Source organism: Macrotis lagotis, chromosome 1, assembly GCF_037893015.1.
Source record: "Macrotis lagotis isolate mMagLag1 chromosome 1, bilby.v1.9.chrom.fasta, whole genome shotgun sequence".
In the NCBI taxonomy this organism is placed as follows: Eukaryota; Metazoa; Chordata; class Mammalia; order Peramelemorphia; family Peramelidae; genus Macrotis; species Macrotis lagotis.
In genome coordinates this window covers 816,596,461-816,621,767 of record NC_133658.1, presented here as the reverse complement: position 1 = coordinate 816,621,767, position 25,307 = coordinate 816,596,461, and the positions used below count along the sequence as shown (strand labels likewise).

Below are 25,307 nucleotides of genomic sequence, written 5' to 3'. Positions count from 1 at the left end.
ATTGAAGTGATTTGCCTGAGATCACCCAGGCAATAAATAGCAGAGGTAGAATTTGAATCATGAAATCACAAAATAAAAAATTGAAAGGGACTTTGAGGACCATCCAGCCAACCCCATCTGTCTTTCCTTCCAGGTAAATAAACTGAGTTCCAAGGAGAGAAAACAACTTAATAACATCTCAGGTTCCTTTGGAATTAACAGTTGAAAGCAGCACTAGCATTTTTCCTGGCAATGGCATTTATGTTTTTGGAGGCTATATGAAAAAACTATGAGCCTGGTCAGACCTTTCCATTGCCTAGTTACTATGGGTTGTAAGCTTTTGTAAAACATCTGATTCCTGGTTCATAGCCACCTCTTACATTTGTTTTCAATTGTTAAAGTCCCTGGTGTTTGAGCATATATTTTACAGTGAACTCTTGTCCTCTTTGAAAACAACATTTTGGTCCCTCTTATTAAATTCTAGCTTTCATGACTAATATGAAATGAGAACTTCAAAAATGTTTATGTGATATATTAAAACAGCCGGACTCTTCCGCTTACAAATTGCTTGGAGATAAAACCAATATGTCCAACAATGGAATTGCCTCGTAAATATGAGAGAATGCTAACCAGGATAATTCCCCATTCTTGTGGGCCCTGGGTTTCTCATTGTAGTTTGGTTCCAAAGATTCTTGCTCTATGGCTTAGTGAGAAAACTGCAACAATTTATAACTCAGTGGAAAAAATGTGGAAACTCTTCCCTGGGCTTTCTGTGGAAAAATGAATAGATTAATTTTTTTCTCTATATCATACATATACTTGTAAATAGATGATTCATTGGAAATGTTTTTGAATCAGAATTGAAGCTAAAAATTGAAGCAAAAGGGGATCTCTTCAATTTGAAAATCGTTTGCATTTAAAAACTAAGAAACTCTTCTTGCAACAAACTGTGACAAAAGAAAGAGACAGAAACGTAGAGACAGAGAGAACAAATGAACACTTTCATTTACCTTCAAGGCCTAGAACAACTGGAGTCCTTAGAGACTACAGAAAAGTTTTCATTTATTTTAGAAATTGGGGCATCTATAAAGCTACTTTCAGACTTGTAGTCGTAATGGAATATGACTAGTGTTAAGTGTGGCTACTCAGGAAAAGAGTAGACCACAAGGTTTCTTGATTATTGTTTTTGGACAGCAAATGCATTGTTTTAAAAAAATAATAATTGCTTTCCACTAACTCTGGGTTTCTTGGCACATTTTTTTTCATTTTCAACAAACAGCTGAAACCACACTGACCTTCCTCAGTCTTGATAAGAATCATCTGTGAGTAATGCAATTACAATTTTGTGATTTTGAGCTGATTTTCTATTTGGGCTCCAGTATCAATTTCAGCTGAAATTTCCATGGACGTGGCCTTTTTCTCATGGTAACAAATAATTTAGTCAGAAAGTGATGCATTTGGAGATAGGGGGCATTCTTCATCAGCTTTGCCATGTAATCGGGCCACTTAATGAATTCCACATTTTCCACATCTATCTCCTTTTCCACCTTATCAAGAGACTTTCTATTCACAGAGAACAGATGAAGAAATTTCTCCTTTCCTTTGGAATTTACCTCAAGTATTTGGCTTCTCTGCTAAATAGCATCTCATTATCAACAGAGGCACAAAAGTAGTAGGTATAGCATTTGAAATACCTAACTTAAAATATGTCATTTAGTTTAAAAGAAGGAATCTGGAATTCTATGCAAATATTATTTATATCAATAATATCCTATCTTCCACAGAGCTTAGTATTCTGCAGATACCTCTGGAACCTGTACAAAATTCCATCATAGTAAAAGAGAGCAGATATAATATCCCCATTTTTCAGCTATGAAGCAAATAGTAATAAAATGTTAACTGTTTTATCCAGTGACACAAAGCTCTCAAATAGCAGGGCTAGGATGAGAATCCAGAGTTTTTGATTTCTTATTCTAATTTTTTTCATTTAGAGGTTATAAAATTGCTATTAAAATGGAAGTTTTATCTTCATTTCTATAAATTCATCTTGTAAAAATTCACTGACCACCTACTATGTAGAGAGAGCCATATTGTGGTTGATGGGGGTAGGGGAGGTAGACACTAATTTGTAATACACTAAATTAATAGGCAAACTGGAAGGGCAATCATTACTATCCACTACCCAAGGATAATTATTTGCTTACTCATCTACCAATTGTACAAAGTATATTGAAGAAAAGGGACACATATATAGTATACATCTGCTGATAATAACAGCAAATCACATTTATGTAGCACTCTGTGATTTATACTTTTAATGCCAATGCTACATAGTGTAATGCATTATGTAATGAAGAGAGTATTGAATTTAGACTAAGAGGATCTGGATTCATATCTGTTGTTATTTATTGCCTCTTAATGACCTTCATTCCCTCATCTATAAAATAAAGAGTTTAAATCAGGTGGTTTCCAAGGTACCTTCCAGCTCTACATCTGTGATCCAATGTCATTACATCGTTTGATCTTTAGGTCCATCCTGTGAGGAAGGGATCCAAAGTGTTCTTATCATTTATGGTTAAAGAAACTCAGGATGGCAGAAGTTAAGTAATTTTGTGTGGTCCCATCGCTAGTGAGTGACAGTCACTTTTACTAAAATCCTCTGATTTCAAATGCAGACAAAAAGCATTTTGCGAACCTTGAAGTGCCATATGTCAGCAATTATTATTTTGATATCATTTTGCTGAAGAGGGAGCATGACTCTATATGTAGGAAGCTGGTCTTAGAACAAGGAAGACCTAGGTTCATATCTCACCTCCAACATATTCTAGCAGCATGACTCTGGGCAAGTAACTTAATATCTCAGTGCTCCAGGTAATTCTCTAAGTCTCAGAAAGTATGACTCTGCATTGATAAAAGACATTATTTACTCCATCATTCAGGGTGTTTCCAATACCAGTTAAGTCCTATCCCTAGGGGCAGCTAGGTGGTGCAGTGGATAAAGCACCGGCCCTGGAGTCAGGAGGACCTGGGTTCAAATCCGGTCTCAGACACTTAATAATTTCCTAGCTGTGTGGCCTTGGGCAAGCCACTTAACCCCATTGCCTTGCAAAAACCTTAAAAAAAAAAGTCCTATCTCTAACCCTATCCCTACCCTTCTGCCAAAAAGTATAGTTTTTTCAAACTTGGGACTTGTTGGTTCTCTATAAAAGCTCATGCTGTGCTGCCAATGGCATGAGGAGCAATGAAACAAAAAGATCCTGAAGACAGAATTTGCCAAGTTGAACTTGCTTGAAAGAACTGTCTTTTTCCTTGACTATGGAATTATTTACTAGTAGGATCAATGCTTCTTTTGTGTTTTTTGGTAAAATCTAGTATTGTACCATTAATATACTTGGGTATATTGATTATATATTGGTATACTTGGGAATTATTATTTATAAACCTTGAATTGTATTCATCTGAATGAATACAAAAATATCCAAGATCAATCCAGTATAGTATTAAGTCTTATGTTTCAAGTCAGAGGTTAAGTTTGAATCTCTGCTCTGTCACTATTTATATGACTTAGGCAAGTGATTTGACTCTTCTGGATCTCAGTTTTCACATCTGCAAAATGAGGTAGTAAGGTGATCTTTAAAGTCTCTTCCAGCTCTAAATCTCTAGTGTGATTTCATTGGTTCAAGGAACTTCTAGGTGAGGAAATTCCTTCTAACAATGCAAACTACTATTTTTTCAGTGCCTTAAATCTCATAGAATTGCCTAGAGCAATGCGAGTTTAAGTGACTTGCCAACAAGAGTCACATATCCAGTAGTATGTCAGAGGTGGGACTTAAACACAAATATTTCTGTTTTGATACAAGCTTTCCATCCATTATGCCACATTGCAATCTCCATGTGTCATTCATTCATTCAGGCAATAAACATTTAATAAGCACCAATTATGTGCTTACTGGAGATTCAAAGAAAAGTTTTTTTAAAAATCCATGCTCTTAAGGAACTCTATGGAGGAGACAAGTTGAAAATAATTATATAAAATCAGGATGTAAACAGGATAAATGGTAAAGGGTCTAGCATTTTCATTGCATAAGGTTTGATTAAAGGAGATAGAAATATATAACCTAAAAAAAAGAGATGAAAGGAAGACATGATACTTATCTTCATATGTGGGAAGTGTTGTATAAAAAAGTGCAGATTTTTTATTTGTAATTTCAAAGGTCAAGGATAAGATAAATGGGCAAAGTTGTGAGAAGGCAGATTTCAGTTTACTGGGAAAGAACTTCCCAAAAGAGCAGTCATTAGTGGAATGGGTTGTATCATGAAACAATGAATTGGCCATTCCTAGAAATATTCCAGCACTTATTTGATGACTACTTGTCAAGTATATCAGTGAAGGCAATTGATAGATGATATAGATATGAAGCAAGATGGTACACTGAATTTACAGTCAGATCTGTGTTTAAATGCAGGATCAGGACCTTCAGCAAGTTCCTTAGTTTCTCTGGGCCTCACTTTGCTTACCTTTAAAGGGTAATGGACCAGATGACTTTTAACCCCCACCACTCACCCCTTATCATCTCTGATGTCTAATATTCCATAATATAGTGCTCGATAAAAGCTGAGGTTAAAAAAATGGAAGAAAAGTGAAATGACTCACTATATTTGTCAGACCATCCTGTTCATCCTTTGTTCTATAAGAGATCAATGACTTCAGGAGAGTGACACCTTGCAAGTGAATAGGATTTAGAGCTATGAAATGAATGAATAGAACTATGAAAAGTCATCAGTCTTACTCTGTCCTACAGAGCTGTCAGATAAGTCAAGACAACTGGCGATGGTCCAACTCAGGTCATCTTAGGAAGTAAAGGAAGCGTTAATTTAAACAGCTAACTTAAACAGCGTAATGGGAAAACTAAGGGGCTAGGATTCAGATCTTTTTATATTAGTCATAAAAAAATTATGTTTCCAAATTCTTGCCATCTCATTTATTAACCTTCTCTCTTCCCAACTCCCAGGAAGGTCATTTCATTATGTTTCACTGCCAGCAAGTAAGAGTGTGATTTTAAGCTCCTAATGGGCAAGGATTGTATTTTATATAGAATGATACAGTCCCATGTTCTCCCTCCAGGGCCTCATGCAACACATAGGTAGGCACAGCAAAAGCCTAGAAGATCTCCAATAATTTCCTCAGACTAATTTCTCCCACTGTGTTGTTTACTCCCTGAATGCCTCTGTGGTTTAAAAATAGCTCCTCCACTGTCAGCCTAGGGCAGTAAGAGGATGGGGTTTTCTTTATAGCCAAAAATGCATGGAATGGCAGCTTCATCAGCAACAGAGAGTCTTTGTTCCATACAGAGCTGAAAGTATAGGTTCCTCATAATGATTCAAGCCTGAGTGGTTCTCCAAATGTCTCTGACCTTTTTTAATTAACTCCCTCTTTATCTTTTTTTTTTCTTTTGGGAGGGAATAGGTGCCAAGTGGCCTAAATAAGTGTTGCCTATTTGTTTAGGTTCCCCACCCCCACTTTTTTAAATTAGAGAACTCTAAACACAGCTTGACTAAAGACCTGAGATAAGGCCTAAGAGTAAGTCTGTTTCTCTGACTGCCAGATCTCTGAGGCTAAGTGAGTCTTATCTTTGTTTTTCTTTCTTTCTCGGGTAACTGAATTAAAAAAAAAAACTCAAAGGGATTTTTCTCAGGCCTCGATGGAAGCTGGAGATACTAATGTAATTTACAGTGTCTTTTTAGTGAGGAGACTTTATCTACACTTACTTTCATGAAGTTCAAACAAAGTTTTTGAATTTTTTTTAAGTTCAGGGGAGCAGATACTCCTATCCTATCAAAGATTTTGAGAATCACTACTCACTTAAAACTCAAATAAGTCGGTAAAAGGACTTGTGTCCTGGAAAAGAAGGGGGCTGGTCATCTAGTGAGACAGATAACAGATGCCCAACACAGGCAGCACTGGGAGACATAAAATATTAAAAGAATTAGAAGAAAGTCTCTGTCATTTTGGACAGCTCCTAGGACATGAACACATGGAGAATGAAGACATGACCATTGGAGAACCAATTCAAGCATGGAACTGCCAGGTAGTGAAGTGGATAGAGCAAAAGGTATGGAGTCAAGAAGGCCTGAATTCAAATCCTACCTCAGATACATTAGCTATTTGACTCAAGGCAAGCCCCTTAACCTCTTTTAACCTCACTTCTTCATCTATTAAATAAGGATGATGATGATAATAATAGTCACTAATCCCAAAAATTTGAGGATCAAATGAGCTAATTTTTTGTAAAACATGGGGAAAAAGTAGTTAGAGCACCAGGAAGACCTGGTCCAAATCAGACCTCATATAACTTGCTAGTTGTATGATCCTGGGAAGTCATTTAACCCTGTTTTCTTTAGTTTCCTCATATGTAAAATGAGCTGGAATAGGAAATGGCAAATCATTCTAATACCTCTGCCAAGAAAATCCCAAGTGGGGTTATGGAGAGTGGGACATGACTAAATCGATTGAGCAACAACAACAACAAAACTTTACTAGCTAGTTAGATGAGCCGTTGATACAGAGATGAAATGACAATCAAAATGTTTTAAAAATGCATTAAGGTCAGAAGGGCAAGTGGGATTCAGGTTCTGAAGTTTAATTACCAAATAGAAGAGTTTGTATTTGATTCTAGAGGAAATATGATGTATTTCTGTAGCATGGAACCTCTTAGTCACCTAGGTTCAGTGCAGAGTATTTTAGTTAATAGCAGTTATGCATATAAAAGACCAAGTCCATATCCAAGACCTTCTTTGCCAACAGACCAGGCAGAAACCATAAATCAAATACTAAGTATTTGTAGGACAGAACCAAGTAAGCAATGGAAAATTAAGTAATAGAGAGTCTCCTTAAACATAAAGGAGTTAAAAAAAATCTCCTATCAAAGTATTATCACTCTTTTGTGAGTCAGGCCAACTAATCTATCTATTTTCCTTCATTTTCTAACTTAGAACTTCAAAATCTGCAAGCAAGTTTTATAGAGAATTCCCATGTATCTCAAAAAGTGTGGTTAAAAGACATTTGGGTTTCTTGAAGCTCAGCAGGTTCCCTGCCATATCCTAGATACACTTCCAGGAAGACAGGACGCTCTTGAATTGTAACATCAGAGCTATACCATGGCTACAGATCACAAATGACTTTGTGGCTCAGTAGATAGAGTGCTGGTCCTGGATTCAGGAAGACTCATCTTTCTGAGTTCAAATCTGGCTCCAGACACTTACTAGCTGTGTGACTCTGAATAAGTTATTTAACCCGGCTGACCTTGTTTGCCTCGTTTTATCATATGTAAAATGAGCTGGAAAAGGAAATGGAAAATTTTGGCAGTATCTTTGCCAAGAAAATGGAGTTATAAAGAGTCATGACTGAAAAAGATTGAAAATGGGTGGCTAGGTTGCACAGTAGATAGAGCACTGGCACTGGAGTCAGGAGTGCCTGAGTTCAAATCCGGCCTTAGACACTTAATAATTGCCTAGCTGTGTGACCTTGGGCAAGTCGCTTAACCCCATTGCCTTGTGAAAACCAAAAAAAAAAAAAGACTGAAAAAATTGACTGTGAAGAAGATAAGTATCTTTAAATCCATTAGCATATTTAAAAGGAGGGTTATCGGACAAGTATTATTATAACTCTTACTTTACAGATGAGAAAACTGAAGCTCAGCAAAGTTAAATGATCTTACAATGAGCCAGTATCAGAATTTGGAGCTCCCATCTGCTTATTCTAATAATCTGGTGACACCTCTGCCTAAAGCTTGGGTAGAATCACTAACCACCATAATGTATTTTTCTTCTTAGGGAGAAATCCAACCCACCTGCTTTTGCCTATAGAATATGGAAAAGACCCCAGAACTCCTGCATGGAAGGAGTTCTATTAAACTCAACTTTTACATCCATCCTTTCTTTCCCACAGAATCAGTTTACCTAGAACCCATCCTTGATCTTGAACCTATCCAGAAGTGGAATACTATTGCATAATTTTATAGAGCAGTTACCTAAAAAGGATTATAACTTTGGAATGAAACACATCTCTTCTTCTTTCTTTAACCATAGCAATACACAAAAATAATGATATTAATAATTGCTAGTATTTATGTATTACTTTGAAGTTTACAATGTATTTTGTAAATATAATCTCATTTTATACTCATAACAACTCAGAGGTAAGGACTAATATTATCCTCTTTTACAGATGAGAAAACTGAGGTTCATAGAGGTTAAATGATTTGCCCAGAATCTACACAGCTTTTAAATGTCAGAGGCAGGATTTGAACTCAGGTCTTCATACTGCAGGTCCAGAGTTCTATCCTCTCTGCTACCTAGAATCCTATACAGCATAAGACATGATTTCCTTGTTTTTCTCATTTAAGGATTGTTGTTATTATTAAAATCATTGCTTTTTCCACAGACTGAAAAAGTATAGTTGAAAATAAGGGCTATAAGGTCTAGGAAGAACAGAGCCTGCTCTTACCTGTATGTACAGAAAACCACCACAACTCACATTTTCATCAGCTTCCACAATTTATAGGTTAACGAGCTTTTTGCATTCATATCTGATTTTATCCCCCACAAAAACCCTGTGAAGTAGGGTAGTGCAGATATTATTATCCCTGTTTTACAAAGGAGACACCCCCCCAACTGGAAGTGACTTTCCTATAGTCACATAATTTGAGATGCTAAGTAACCATCAGCCAGGGATGTCAGTATAGAAGTATAGAAGAGATCCACTCCCAACTCTGAGAATCTTGGATTCTAACTGGAAGATCTGGATCTATCTAATCCATTCAGGTTTTCTGACTCGTGCTCTTTGCAGAACTCTGTGCTGTAGTTTGTTTGTCACAATGGACTGTGGCTGGCACCAGTGAAAACCTCCTTTTGATGCTTTGGGAAAGCCCTTCCCCAGTCCTCAGAGATGCCCAGGGTACATGCAAAAGAAGAAATCTATTTACAGCTATAATAACACATGGACTTCAAAGCAAAAGGATGGAAATACCGAGCTGCTTGGGAAGCTAGAGAGCACCTACATTCCCATTGTGGGACCACATACATCAAAGATCTCAAGGCCAGAGGAGGACAGAAAAACAGTGACAGAGAGACTATGCAGACCAGGAGGCAGTAGGCCAGATGAGGAGAGTGGAACTTGCAGGCCACTGTATCTGTGTTTCCTCTTACCCAGGAGAGATAGCTGTGATGAAAGAAAGAGGAAAAAAGAAATGAACTCTCATTTAGGCAGGGAACTGGGGCTGGGATTATCACAGCAGAATACCGTGCCCAAATAAGAACTACAATTTGGAGGAGTTGAAGAAGCAAACATGTTTTTTTTTTTCTCTTTTTCTTTTAATTATGATGTAACTCAGGTGAACCATGAAGGTTTCAATCCCTCTAGCAACCCTAGATTCTTATCCCAATGAAAATGGTGGTATAATTGACATCTTAATAATTTAAAGCTACAAAGAATAATATTGAAAGTATGGGCTGTATAGTCTCTTGTAGGAAGGTGGAGAAACTTTTCTTGACTCTCGGTAGTCTCAAATATAGTCCATTCTGCATTTTTTGTTGGGTTAAATAAAACCTAGCCTATATTTTATGTCTTTTTATCCTCAATACTTATAGAAGATTTAAAGGCTCTTTGAGAGACAGTGAAATGAACTAGATATTGCCAATTTCCATTTTTCCATTGGCAGGGGTACAAGTCATAGATATTTTGTAGGAAATCTTATGAAATTAAAACCAGGTCAATTATGTCAAGAATTTTTGTTTTGAAAAAATTCTTATTGGGATTCATAACTAGAAGAGCATAGGAGGTGAATATACATAGAGGAAAAATCGTACCTTCTTTATTGTTTTCCATTGATTTTCATCTTGGACAACTCCCTTCCTCCTAGGGGCCTAGGATGCTCAAATCAGGGTTCAGGAAGCAATTTCTATTGTGTTTTTTGTGGTCCACCCACTCTGCCATGCCCAAAGGGCAGCTGACTAAGGAGCTTCATTACTATCAATGGGGTATGCACCTTATAAGTCTTCTCATTTGGCACAACCACTCATGCTCTGGATAAGAGGATGGACACTGGCAGGGGAAAGATATGTCCATCTGTGATCACAGTAGACTTGGACTTGGATCTAACTTCAAGTGGCAGGGAAGTCAGAGGAAGTCTGCTGTAAGAAAAGTCAGCATATGAGAATCCAAACTTATAGAGCCTAGGAAAAGAAAAAAGGAAATAGATATTTATTTGCATTACCAAAAGACCAACATTACAGGGATCATTAAATAGCATGCTCAGCTCAGAAAAATCACATTGTAATTTGACTTGAACACACCCTTGTATATAAAAACAAGGACAGATAATCTGAGAATTGGAAGGAACCTTGGAGGTCATCCAGTTCACTTCCTACTGAAAGCATGAATTCCCTCTACAGAATTCCTAACAAATTATCATCTAGGAAAGAAAGAAAGGAAGGAAGGAGAGAGGGGGTTTTTTGGTTTTGTTTTTTTAGTTTTTGCAAGGCAATGGGGTTAAGTGGCTTGCCCAAGGCTACACAGCTAGGTAATTATTAAGTGTCTGAGACTGGATTTGAACTCAGGTACTCCTGACTCCAGGGCTGGTGCTCTATCCACTGCGCCACCTAGCCGCCCGGAGACAGTTTTAATTAGAAAGTTTTCTAGATCAAAAGCTAACCCTTTGTAGCTTACCTATTGACTCTCGTCTGTCCTCTGGGGACAAGGAAAATAGGTTCTATCCCTCTTGTATTTGAAAATCGCTCAAATGTTTGAGTATTTTCCCTTCTCCAACCTTAAATATTCTATTCTTCAAATATCCACAATATTTTCCCAAGTAATTTATGTGACAAATTGATGCTGAATTGAACAGAACCAGGTGCACACATTAAAAACAACATTGTGTGATGATCAACTATGATGGATTTAGCTCTTCTAAGCAATACAATGATCAAGGATAATTCTAAAGACTTGTGATGGAAAATTCCATCCCCATCCCAAGGAAAAAGTATAGAATCTGAATGCAGACCAAAACATACTATTTTCACTTTTAAAAATTTCTTATGTTTTTTCCTTTTCATGGTTTTTCCCCTTTTGTTCTGATTCTTCTTTCATAACATGTCTAATGGAAATATGTTAAACATGATTAAACATGTGTAACCTATATCAAATTATTCACTGTCAAGGAGAGAAGGAAGGGAGATGAAGTATGAAATTCACAATCTTATAAAAATGAATATTGAAAACTATCATTACATATAATTGGAAAAAGTAACAAAATATTTTTTAAAAAACCAAATAATAGGGATGTCTAGGTGGCACAGTGGACAGAGCACCAGTCCTGGAGTCATGAATACCGGAGTTCAAATCTGTCCTCATACACTTAATAATTACCTAGCTGTGTGGCCTTGGGCAAGCCACTTAACCCCATTTGCCTTTCAAAAACCTAAAAAAAAAAACCCAATTTATATGAGGAAAATAATATAAATGATGTCAAGTTTTCTTCCTCATGTTAGACATTATCCTATGGACACACTCCAGTATGCATTTATACTCCCTTCTAAAATGAATCAGACATACTACTACAGATATGGTCTCACTAGGGCAGAGTACAAAGGGACTAATGTCCCCACTTCTATACCCTAAGATTATATATTTCCCACTAAAGTCCTACTTAGAGCATGGAGATGATTTTGGGTTGCCAAAGTGTATACTAATTCCACAACCTCTGGAAGGTATTACCTAACTGAAAAGATGAGGTGTCTGTAATATGAGGACTAATTGAGGGGCTTCTCACCATAAAATTGGCCACCAGGAGATACATTTTTCAGGAATTTGTGAGATTTATCTGTTAAGGTATGGAAATAGTTGCAATGCAAGTAAATGATTAAAATCACAGCTTTTTGGAAGTATTTAAGAAGCTCCAATTAACTTTTTCTGCAACTTAGATCATGCCACTGACTCATACAGAACTGGTGGTCTACTTAAGACCCATAAGCCATGTTCACAGAAACTGCAGTCTAACCACAAGTCTATCATCTTGTCCTTGTGCACTTGATTTTTTTTAAAAAATCATCTAACACTTTATATTCATTCTATGAAAAGTACTTTTGTTAACTTTTATCCATAACTATAACTTTATAAAATATTTTTGAATCTCAGTTGTGTACATCCAATGTAATTCATTTTGTCCATAGATTTGATTAATCAGTATATTATTTATGCTTTCACCCCAGTCATTGATTTAAAAAAAATTATTCAACAGATCAAGATCACAGTTAGAACCATATAGAATTTGACCAGATATTCAACTCCAAATTGACACCCATCCATTAATCACTACTCCCTTGATTTAGTTTAATCAGTCAATTTTGAATTCATCTATATTCATCTTCATAGGATCTCTTTTTCTCCATCTCTGCCACAAATGACACATTATTATATCATCATATCATATCATATTATATTCATCAAGACAGAAAGAGTACTAGATGAGGAGTCAGAAGATTCCTGAGTACTTGCCCTACCCCTGCCTGAGTGCAAGGACTTGGTTTTTTGGTTTTTGGTTTGTTTTTTTGTTTGTTTGTTTTTGCTTTTGTTGTTACATCTGTAGCATAGTATAATTGTTGTTTAGTCATTTTTCAGTCCAATTTGTGATTCATTTGGGATTTTCTTTGCAAAGATACTGAAATAGTTTGCTATTTCCTTCTCCACCTCATTTTACAGATGAGGAAGCTGAGGCAAATAGAGTTAAGTGACTTGCCCAGGGTCATACAACTAGCAAGTATTCAAGACCAGTTTTAAACTCAGGAAGAAAAGTCTTCCTGACTCCAGAACTGGCACTCTGTGCACTGTACCCCTTAGCTGTCCTCAGGATAGGATAGACTACATACTAAATACTTAATAAATAAATGCTTCTTTCCTAGAACTGATCTGAACCTCTCTAAACCACAATTTTTTCATCTGAAAAAGGAAATAACATTCATCCTTCCTATCACAAAGAATTATTGTGAAAACAAAAAAAAAACACTTTGCAAGTTTTAAATAACTAGGTTATTGTTTATTTTAATTCTAACAGGTCTAATATATCATGTTAAAAATACATATTAGGATGGACATTAAAAAGCTTAGTTTTCAGAGGAAAAATGACCGAGATATGGAAGAGACTCAAAATCAAAACTTATGAGAAACATTTGAAGGAAATTAAGGGGTTTTACCTACAAAAGAGAAGGCCTAATGGGGAAAGAGAGGGACATATTGAAATGCTTTCAGATATTTGAAGAACTATCATGTGGAAATTGACCACAGAGGGTAGAACTAAGAGTGAAAGTTTTTGAGCAACAGATTTTGGTCTGATACAAAGAAGAACCCCTTAACAATTACAACTATATGAAAATTGAAAGTTCTACATGGTAAGGAAGTAAATTCCCTGTCACTGCAAGTGTGTGTAAGCAGTTAAAGCAGGATTTTGTGGAAGAGTCATGCTTAGGGAAGAGCAATGGACTGAATGTCCTCTAAAGTCTCCTCACTTTAAAGATTCTATGAATTTCATAGGCTGGCAATTTAATATATTTTTATTCTATTTTGACTCCGTTCAAAAATTAGTTTTCTTAAGGAAATTAAAAAAGTAAAAGAAAGAATTGGTGGATAAATTATATAATTTAAAAAATATTCCAAATAGTGCTTTTATACACCATGATTCTAATGAATTGATCTTTATTAAAAAAATATCTTTTAATGCCAGGAGCAATAAATAGCTGCACCAAACAATACATACTCTTGAATTGCGCTGTTGATCTCATTACTCAGAGGAATTCTTTGCCTTGGAGAGCTCTAAGGTTGCATGGCTTCATTCTCAAAATGTTCAGTGCCTGGAAAGCAAAAGTGAGACCTAATCTCTCCACTGTCACTTTATGTTCCAATCAAAAACCATTAACTGCTCACTCCTGAGCCAGGCTCAGTGATGTGCATTTGACTCATCTCCAGGATCCCCTTCTTCTCTCCTGTCTTCTCCAGTCTCAAGGCTATATTGGTAGTGACCCCCTGTTTGTAATAGGTGAAAGAGAACCCTCCAAATAACTACTTCGTAAGATATCAATAAGGAAGGGATTCTGGTCTCTCTTCAGAGAGAGAGAGGGATTAAAACACATACAACTAGAAATACCAATGGCTCTTTTGGACTTCAAGACTACCTTCCAGAACCTCTCTTTTGGAAGAGGTTTGGCTTCATCAGCAGGCCTACTGAGGTCATGTCAAATCCTCCTGCAGGAATTGCAGGTCCTGCCTTTTTAGCAACCCCAGCTATTAAAAGACTCAAAATAGAGAATTCTTACCACCAAAATCCTTGACACTGGCAAGTGATTTGACATAAGAAATCATGGTTCCATCAGTGGAAATGACATTTAAAAGACTCATTACCATGACAATGTGCTTTGCTAGTGCACCTAAGGACCTTTGAACCTTGTTATTTGCCTTGCCTTTGAAATCTCCTAGTTGTGTTGTTTCCCCCATTATAATATAAACTCTTTGAGAAAGGAACTGTCATATGTTTCTATTTGTATCCCCAAAGCTTGAAAAAAGTTGGTTTTTTATTTATTGTTTTATTCTTCTGAAATGAAAATTGTCACACAATACAATTTAAATTTGGACTATTAAAAAATCTAACAACATTTTTCCCCTTTTGAATAAGTCATTCCACACCCTGTAAAGAATCCAAATCAAAAACATTGCTTAAGCACAGCTCTATGCTAAGAGTTGATAATACAAATATAAAAACAACACAGTTCTTGCCTTTAGGGAACTTATGGTCCACTTAGGGCATGGAAGCACAGCAAGATTTGAGACACACAAATAAATGTGATGCAAAATAGAGCAAAGAAGATATTCAGACAAGGTATTCTAGAAGGAAGCATTAAGCAGAATCGATACTATACAACACCAAATCCCTTGTCTCTGTCCTTTTGCCCTGTCTTCCCCTTATGCCTGGAAGTTTCATCCTTCTCATATCAGAGACAGAATTTGAACACTACTTTTTTTTTTTAACACTGGACTTTCTAAATGCAGCATCAAGGATTCCAATCCACTACACATTATGCTAGTGTGACTGGCACTAATGGCACAGAAGCAGATTGAAAAACCTTAATTTCTTCCCTGTAGCTACCATAGCTACAGATGGAATAGAACCAGACTTTCCTACTACATGATAACAATTCCACTTCATGATTTCCTCTCAATTTTTTCCCTACTTTTCTTATTTCCCCATTATTTACTCTGGACCCATAAGCCCTCACCACTGACAGAAGGTCTCTCAAATATCCTATTCCATATGCTTTTCTTGTACAGATAGGAGTATCCTATTATAACATATGGATCTGAGCAGATTTTTCAGAAATGTAACTTTCTTCAGTAAAACTTAGACTTCAATAGGATTAGCCTAAAAGAAGTACTCAGTCTAGTCCTCCAATGTTGTGCAAGATGTATGGAATTTGGATTCTGCTACTTCTTAATTGTGTGACCTTAATCTTACTCAGTCTCAGTTTCCTCATCTATTAGAACCAAGGATTAGCCTACATAGCATCTGAGGTCCCATCTAGCCCTAGTTCTGTGATCTTGTTTACAAAACTCCCTTCTCGAGCCTTTTCAGAGCATCCTTAGAGACCCTTCAATGTATGTTTAATGATTCTGGGCAGTAGTTCAACCTGAGGTTTGAAAACTGTCTCCTTGGCAATAGGATACCTTTTTTTTTCTTTGTAATTATTTTCATTCAAAGTTAAAAAATTTAATATAAGTCCTAAATATTAAGGGATGGTTTATAGATCAAAAGTAAAGTAAAATTTTCTAAGCCTGGGTTCTGCTGGTCCTCCATTTCATCATTTGACCACATGGTTTTTGTTTTTCTGTGTGTATGTGTCTTTTCTTAGAGGGCTCTTTATCACCATTCATGACAAAGGCCACATTGCCACAATGCTGAACTCCTGGCCGGAAGACAATATTAAGGTACAGTCCTCTTTTCCTTGCTGTTGTTTGGATGGTGAGTGAATCCTTTAAGCTTCAACTATACAGCTGTCAGACTTCTCTATATTTTTAAACTGTCTGTTGCCTGAGCTTAAGACAGGACAACATCAGAAACCCAGGAAATAGGTCTGCTTCAGAATACCAGAGTATTTGGGATCACCTGACCAGTCCAGGAACAAGTTTCTCTTTCTTCCTTTGAGAAGACATATTGTTCATTTTTTTTTTTTATTGTTTCTTTTAAAAATGGGAAAAGCAAAGTTATAGCTTCTCACCAAAAATTTCCAGCTCTGGGAAGTCCAAGTAGCATTTTACAGTTTAAACACACACACACACACACACACACACACACACACACACACACACAATCACAACCCAGTGAAGGAAGTAGTACAGTTATTATTGTCATTCCTATTTTACAGATGAAGAAGCCTGAGGTTTGGGCAGATGAAATGAATTTCCCCAGAGTTGCCCAGTTAATATAAGTGCCAGAATCATAATTCAAACCCAGTTCTCTTGACAATAAATCCACTTTAATACTAGGGTAATATCTGGACCACAAGGATATCAGATGCATATATTTGAAAGGAGAGGGCTGGAGAAGAAAACTTTGTCTTCCTTATAGAATCTCAGAGCTGGAAGGGACAGAGTTTTAACCATACTTGAACATGAATAGACTTCATAGTATTCTCAGGCAAATGATAACTCACAGTAGTTTTACTTGCTGACCTGTTTTCTTTATATTTTACCCAAAAGTTTGCCTAGGCATCTAGGTTACCCAATTGACAGAATGCTAGAATCTAGCGGAAAGAAGACCTGAATTCAAATTTATCCTCTGACAGTTCCTAGCTGTAGGGGCAAGTTACTTGACTTCTTTTTGCCTTAGTTTCCCCAATTGTAAAATGAGGATTAGAATAGGATTGACTTTGCAGCGTTGTTATGAAGATTGAATGAGATATTTGTTGAAAGTGAACTGGTCACAAAGAGATAATGAGCTATCACTGAGTACAACTGGCACTGACAGGCAACTCTATTCCCCAAACACAATTTAGGGTCACCGTTTTAGGGAATTGAGGAGTGCTGGAGGTCCATCACAAGGGAGAAGGGACCCTAGTCCCACTTCCATAGGAGAAAGGAGCTAGAGTTTGGACCTGCAGAAAAGTTGGAGCTCCTCCTGGGTAAAGGCTAGAGTGCAGCACAGGAGAGCAGTGACCACACCTCTCCAGGATCAAACTACCTTGGAACCACTAAAAATTCACAGACTCCCAGAACTAGCTCTGAAAGCAGCGGTATAAAAAAGCCTAAGGTTCATGGTACCTCCCCACAAAGTAAGTAGAACCAAACTTCATCATAAAGTTCAAACTCAAGAAATATTTTGGGAAAAGGAGCAAACAACAACAAGAATTTGACCATAAAAACCTAATATGGTGGCAGGGTGGACAATATAAACTCAGAAGAAGACCACAATGTGAAAACATCTACAAAAGCTTAAAGAAAAAAATGCTAATTGGAACCAACCCAAAACGAAATCCTAGAAGAGTTATAAAGCTAATAGCTTGGTAAAAGAAAAAAAGGCATGGGGGCAGCTAGGTAGTACAGTGGATGAAGCACCAGCTGTGAAGCCATGAGGACCTGAGTTCAAATCCAGCCTAAGATACTTAATAATTACCTAGCTATGTGACCTTGGGCAAGTCATTTAACCCTATTGTCTTGCAAAAAACCCAAAAAAAGAAAAAAAAGGCACAAAAAAATGTTAAAGAAAATAGCACCTTGAATGGCTAGGTGGAGCTGTGGATAGAGCACTGGCCCTGGGGCCAGGAGTATGTGGAGTTCAAATCTGGCCTCAGACACTCAATAATTATCTAGCTTGTGGCCTTGGGCAAGCCACTTAAACCCATTGCCTTGCAAAAAACCTAAAAAAGGAAAAAGGAAAAAAGAAAAAAAAAGAAAATAGCACCTTAAAAATGTAATTTGCCAAATGGATAAAGAGGTACAAAATCTCACTGAAGAAAATAATTCCTTAAAAGCTAAAATTGGGCAAGTAAATGCTAATGACTGCCTGAAACATCAAGAAGCAATAAAACAATATAAAAAGAAGAAAAAAAGAAGAAATTTTGTACTATCTCATAAGAGAAACAACCAATCTATAAAATATATCAAGGAGAAAGAATTTAAGAATTATTAGACTTCTGGGGCAGCTAGGTGGCGTAGTGGATAAAGCACCGGCCCTGGCATCAGGAGTACCTGGGTTCAAATCTGGTCTCAGACACTGAATAATTACCTAGCTGTGTGGCCTTGAGCAAGCCACCTGTTTGCCTTGCAAAAACCTAAAAAAAAAAAGAATTATTAGACTTCTTCAAATTCATGATCAAAGTTAAGAGTCTAGTATCACGTTTCAAAAGATAATCAAGGAAAACTTCCCTGGTAACTTAGATCCAGATGCTCAAACAGAAATTGCAATATTATACCAATCAATTCCTGAAAGAGATCCCAAAATGAAAACTCCAAGGAATATTATAGCCAAATTCCAGAGGTCCCAAGACAATGAGAAAATACTTCAAATGGTGAGAAACAAACAGTTCAGTTGTTATGTTGCTAATAGTCAGGATCACACAAGATTTAGTACCTTCCAATTTAAAGAAGCAGAGGACTTAAAATATCATATTCTGGAAGTCAAGTAGGTAGGATTACAACCAAGAATAACCTAACCAACAAAACTGAGTATAATCTTTCAGGGTTAAAAAAAACGGGTTATTTAATGAAATCAAGCATTACTAATGAAATGACCAGAGATAACAGAAAATTTGATATTCAAGTGCAAGACTCAAGAGAAACACAAAAAGATAAATATGAAAGAGTAATCATAAGAATCTCAATAAAGCATTACTGTCAAATTCCTACATGAGAAGATGATGCATGAATTCCTTTATTAATATTAGAGCATTTAAAAGGATATTACATAAGCAGAGGGAATGAATATGAGTTGATTATATTGGATAATCTCCAAGAAATCTGAAGGGGTGAGAAAGAAGACTGCACTAGGAAAGGGAGAGGAGAAAGACAGAATTAATGGGAATAATTTTCTACCATAAAAGAGGGGTACAAAGAAGAGTTTATTGTCTAGGGGAATATGGGAAGCATGGGGATAGGCAATACTTAAACCTTACTCTGATCAGAATTGTTTCAAAGAGGGAAGAATATATGTATGCACTCTGAATATAGAAATGTAACTTACCCATAGGGAAATAGGAGAGGGAGATAAGCAAAAAGAATGGAGGGGAAGGATGATAAAAGGAAGGACAGATTAAGAGAGGCAGTGGTTAGAAACAAAATAGACTTTAAAGGAGGAACAGCATAAAAAGATAAAGAGAAAAGAAGAAACAAGAAATTAGGAAGGTGAGAAAAAGTATAGTAAGCACAACTATGAATGTAAATGGAAAGAACTCACCAATAAAATGGACACAATTAGCAAAATTAATTAGAATTTAACAATATATTATTTATAGAGAGATGCTTGAAATAGAAAAACACAGAGTTAAAATAGAATACTTGAACAGAATCTAATACATTTCAATTCAATTTTAAAAAGGCAGTTGTAGCAATCATAATCTCAGATAAAGCAAAAGAAAAAATAGGCCCAATTAAAGGGAATAATCAAGAAAAAGTATTTTACTAAAAGATATCATAGACAATGAAGTAATAAAAAAATTTTACAGTTTGTTTCTCTGATAAACACCTTATTTTGAAAATATATACAGTTTAGAACTGAGTCAAATTCATAAAATTAAGAACCAGTCCTCAATTGATGAATGGACAAAATTCCAGTTTTCAGAAGAAAAAAAATCTAAGTTATCTATAGTCCTATAAAAATACTCTAAGTCATTATTGACTAAAGAAAGGCAAATTAAGGCAACTTTCAGAAATGTCAGATGCTTGTGGGATGAGGAAAAAACAGATTCTCTAATAAACTGTTGGTGGAGTTGTGAACCAGTCCCACTATTCTTGAGAACAATTTTAAACTAAACCCAAAGTATTATAAAAATTGTGAATGCTTTTTGAACAGCAATAATACTACTCTAGGTTTGTACTCAAAATAGAGAAAAGAGAATGAAAAGTATTTGTATGTATAAAAATATTTATAGCTGCTTTTGTGTGGTATCATACAATTAGAAATTGAGGGGACATTATAATTGGAGAATAGCTTAAGAAGCTGTGATATATGATTATGATATAGTACTATTGTGCTGTGGGAAATGACAAGGGGGATAGTTTCAGAAAAAAACATGGCTAGAGGTGAACTGATGTAAAGTGAAGTGAGAAGAACTGAGAAATCATTGGGCACAGCAATAATAATGTTGTAATGATGATCAACTGTGAAAGATTTGAAAGGCTACTGTGATCAATATTATGATCTAAGACAGATCTAAGACAGTTCCAAAGTACTCCTGATGAAAAATTGCTATCCATTTCCAGAGAGAGAACTAATGAACTCTTTAGTACAAACTGATGTATAATTTTCTCACTTTATTTTTCTTGCTTTAAAAAAATATGACTAATAAGGAAATATATTTTGCATAATTTCACATGTATAATTGATAATCTGTTTGCCTCCTCAGTAAGAATAGAAGAGGGTGGTTTAGAGGGAGAGAATTTGTAAACTCAAAATTTAAAAAAGAAAAAAATTTTAAATAAATAAACTTTTAGAATACTATTTCTTTAAAGTCTCTAATTGACCAGAAAAATAAAAAAGAATGTGAGGGCAAGGACTATTTTTCTTTGCATTTATAATTTTATCCTCAGCACTTAACCTAAACAAGTGCCTAATATATAGTGTTTTGTTATTGTTCAGTCATTTCAGTCATGTCTGATTCTTTGTGACCCCATTTTGGGAGGTTTTATGAGGACCTGAGGTAAAGACATTTAAGTTAGTTAAGTGTCTGAGGGGTCATACAGTTAGTAAGTGTCTGAGACCAGATTTAAACTCATGAAGTTGTATCTTCCCCACTCCAAGCCCACCTAGCTGTTGGGCCATAGTGAACACTTAATAAATGCTGGTTGACTAGCTGATCATAGAAATTAAATGACTTACCCAAGGTCACATAGATACTGAATAGCAAAACTAGAATTTCCACCCAGCTCCTCTGACATTAAAAACAGAACTCTTGGCACTAGTTTACATATCATTTTTTCAAATCATTTTTTGAACAAGGTGATTATGAGGTAGCATTCTGTATTGCATAACATTTCTCAAATGTTGTAGTCTCAGGACCCCTTTTGCATGCAATTAGTGAAGATTCAGTTACACTCTTAAAAATTATTGAAAACCCCAAATATCTTTGTTTGCAATATTCACCATATTAGAAATTAAAACTGTTAAAATTTTAAAATGTCAATCCATTTAAAGCAATAACAATTCTACTATATGTTAATTGAAAAAACACCTTTTTGTGAAAAAAACTTTTCAAAAAAAATTAGTGAGAAGAGTGGTTTTGTTTTACATATTTTTGCAAATCTCATTAATACTGGTCTTAATAGAAGATAGATGAATTCCATATTTGTTTCTACACTAAAACTGCTGTGATATGTAGTTTTGATTGAAGTATATGAAGAAAATTCAGGTTCACATAGATATATAGCTGAAAAGGGGAGATTTTTAATAGGCTAATAATGTCCTGATATTATTAAGAAAATAGTTTTGATGACTAAAATGGAAATATGTTAAGCATTATTGTCCATCTATAACCTATATCAAATTACCAGTTATCATGGGGAGGGGGAAAGAAGGGAGGTAGAAAAATGTGGAACTCAAAAGATTACAAAAAGATGAATGTTGATAACAAACTTTGTATGTAATTGAAAAATAAAATAACATTCAAAAAAAATAAAAGAAAATAGTTTTGACCTCATGGAATCATTGAAAGTGGCCCAGGGGCTTCCAGGGATTCTCATACTTCATTTGAATGACTTAAAGGAATGAAGATTGGCGCTGTGTGACATGGGGAAATCTCTTAAGCCTTAGTCTCCTCATTTGAAAAAATGGTAGTATCTACTACCTACAGAATCTTCCTCACAGAATTGTAATGAGATTCAAGTGAGAGTGAATTCATAAACTGCTTCACAAAGTTTAAAGTAATATATAAGGTTAGCTGTTATCATTAATTATTACACTATCGTCATTATTATTAGGTTCTTTTTTAGATATGAACAGAGACAAAATTCTCTTTGCCTAGAACTCCTAGCAGATTGCCAAATAATATTTCATAATGTTTCCTCATAAATTCCACCCATAAATATCCTCTTGGGGTTCTTAGTTTGAGCTATAGAGCTGAAAGTGAGGCTGGCCTTGGCTCTATTCTGTGCCAAATAAAAAGTAAGCTTTTGAGCTGAAACTAGTAGATATCCTGAATGGATGATTAGCAGACTACATACAGAGCCTTCCTTGAGTATGATTTCTCTTCCCCATCTATTAGCTTCACAAATCAGCCAAGAATACAATTCTGTACAATCCCTGGCTCAATGCTCCGACTTCTGGTTTCTGTCCAAGAAGACAATCTGCAGGGGTGTGTCTCTAGTGATCCAGAGAGAGCTGAAAAACACCAAAGGAAACTAGCCTAATTAAATGACAAGTTAACCCAGATCAAGCCAGGGTTAATGGACTGTCAAGACCTTCCAAATTATTTTGTTTCGTATCCTGATATAGGCCAACAATCAATTATTCAGTTCATACCCACCCATTCCTTGTTCTGCTAGGAACTGGCCTAAACAGTAAGGGAAACACAAAAAAATTAGGTAAGACATTCCTTGACCTCAAGGAGCTTACAGAGTAATTGGGAGGGCAATAACAAAATAAACATATACAAATTCAAATAACTCTGCAATTTAAAATTACAGAGCTATATATATTAAGGAGCACTGCTTGAGAGATGAAGTGAAGCATGAAAACTAATTTATATGGAACTGGATAATGAGTGTGGTGAGTTTTGGAATATGTGGATGTCTGATATCTCCTGAAGCAATCATTTAGCAGGATCAGTAAGTTTGGAAAGGTACCGATTTCATGAGGTCTCTTTAAGCTCTGTGGTTCTATCCAATGCGTTCATTCAACAAACATTTATTAAATTACTTTTTGCAATCTATTTCAATCCTATTTCAATCTGAATATTAAGAGATGAAGGCAATACAAAATACAAAATATGAACCCTTGACTTCAAGGAACTGAGTCTAGTAGGAAAGATAAAGCATAACCTCGTCAAAGCAGTTCTCTTGCATGGACTTCATCTATTGCACTAAATGTTCTCCAAGAACCTTTTCAATGTTAAATTCTCTGATCCTATGAAGACAAAGAGTTATATTTGTATGTATATAAAAGTAAGAAGTGGAAGTATTAATAAGTAGTGATTATAAAAGGAGGGATAACTTTTGACTGAGGGAGAATCAGGAAAGGTTTCTTGATGGAGGTGTCAGATGATCTGGGCCTTGAACAATAGGATTTCAACAGAAAAGAATGGTAGAGATTAGGGGAAATTGTTCAGAAATAAGAATTGGCTCTTGAAAAGGGTTAAAAGCCTAAAGACTTGGGTCATATTCAATAGAGAGTGAGTAGACCAGTTTGGCTAGATTATAAATTATGATGGTGAGAAGGAGGATGGATTGAAGATGGAAATATAGGTTAGAATCAGCTTCTGTAGGAACTTGAATGAAAAATTAAAGGTGATGGGGAACCATTGTAGGTTTGTAAGCAGGGGGTTGACAAGGTCAGAACAACAGGCAGATTAATCTGACAGCTCTATGGAAATGGATTAGCCAAGGAAGAGGCTGGAAATAAGGAGAGCAATTGTGAGTCTGTAGTCTTGGCATGAGATAATGAAATTCTGAAGAACAGTGTTCTCACTGGAGATGGAAAGAAAAGGACAAATGAGAAAAGTTTTAGTAGGGGGAAAAGAATGAATTTCCTTTTGGACAAGGTGACTTTAAATTACTAAGAGAATGGCTAGGTGGAGCTGTCCAACAAGGAAGCTGGTGCCTTTAATAAAAGTCAAACTGGAAACATTCTACTGAATCTGTTGCTGGTGCTCCCATGTGCAGAGGTGGAGTCTTAGGATTCACTTTTTGTTTTTTACATTCTCTCATTCTAACAGTAGATCTCAAGTTTATATTTCAATATGCAAGGTCTTATTTATAGAAAGAAAACTGAAGGTAAAACTGTGCCTTTTCTCTTGGACTTCCTCCATATAAGAAGATGACACCCATGACTCACCAGAAGCTGCTTATCCCTTCAGGGCTTGCTTTTCTTCTCTATCACAAGGTGACTTGAATACACTAACTTACAGACTTGCCATCAAGTTCCACTGGGAATCATTTGTAGGCTAGCTGATTGGAGAGAGCAGTAAGACCTATAATAGAAATAGCACCAGATTTGGTTGGCATCAGGAAACTCAAGTTCTAATCAAGGCTCTTTTATTTGCTAGATGTATGACTAGGAGCAAGTTATATTACCTTTCTCAATCTCAGTTTCCTCATTCAAAAATGGAAATAGTAATATAACATCTAGTGGAATGTGCTTAATAAATGTTTGTTGAATTGAATCAAGGTAAGCAAGATCTTTGCCAACTAGCCTCATCTCATCTGATTGAGAACCATTCCATGTTGTTTTTATCCTTCATTCTTTTTTTTTAGGTTTTTTTTTTAGGTTTTTGCAAGGCAAATGGGGTTAAGTGGCTTGCCCAAGGCCACACAGCTAGGTAATTATTAAGTGTCTGAGACCGGATTTGAACCCAGGTACTCCTGACTCCAAGGCCAGTGCTTTATGCACTACGCCACCTAGCCGCCCCTATCCTTCATTCTTGAAGAAGATTGTGATATCAGAGAAGTGAGGACATGACATGACATGCACATGAATTAGATTTGAGTGAGGGAGTGCTGTGCAACATCACCAGCCTTACTTTCTCCTCCAGAGCCTTCTAGGTCCAATGGCCAGATATGAATCAGTATGACCAGAGATTGCCCTATAGTGAGGCAATCAGGGTTAAGTGACTTGCCCAAAGTCACACAACTAGTGTAAAATGTCTGAAGCTGGATTTGAACTCAGGTCCTCTTGACTCCAGGGCCAGTGCTCTATCCACTGTGGCACCTAGCTGTCCATGACTTCAAAGATAAAAACTAGATAGTCATAGATCATACTAAATAGTCATAAAAAGTTTACTTCTCCTGGGCCATAGGGTTGGGGAGGAGATAAAACATGTAGGCAGAAAAAAGGACAGTATATATGCAAAGCAATACAAAGGCA

General features: G+C 36.1%; 1 protein-coding gene across 2 annotated transcripts in view; it reads left to right on the top strand.

Annotated features, from left to right (window-relative positions):
- ME3 (malic enzyme 3) overlaps nucleotides 1–25,307 on the top strand; it is a 324,153-nt gene that overhangs the window by 192,180 nt on the left and 106,666 nt on the right. For both annotated transcript variants that reach the window (XM_074217063.1, XM_074217064.1), the window contains exon 4: nucleotides 15,931–16,006. In XM_074217063.1, coding sequence (XP_074073164.1) covers nucleotides 15,931–16,006 — 76 coding nt within the window. The remainder of the gene's footprint in view (nucleotides 1–15,930; nucleotides 16,007–25,307) is intronic.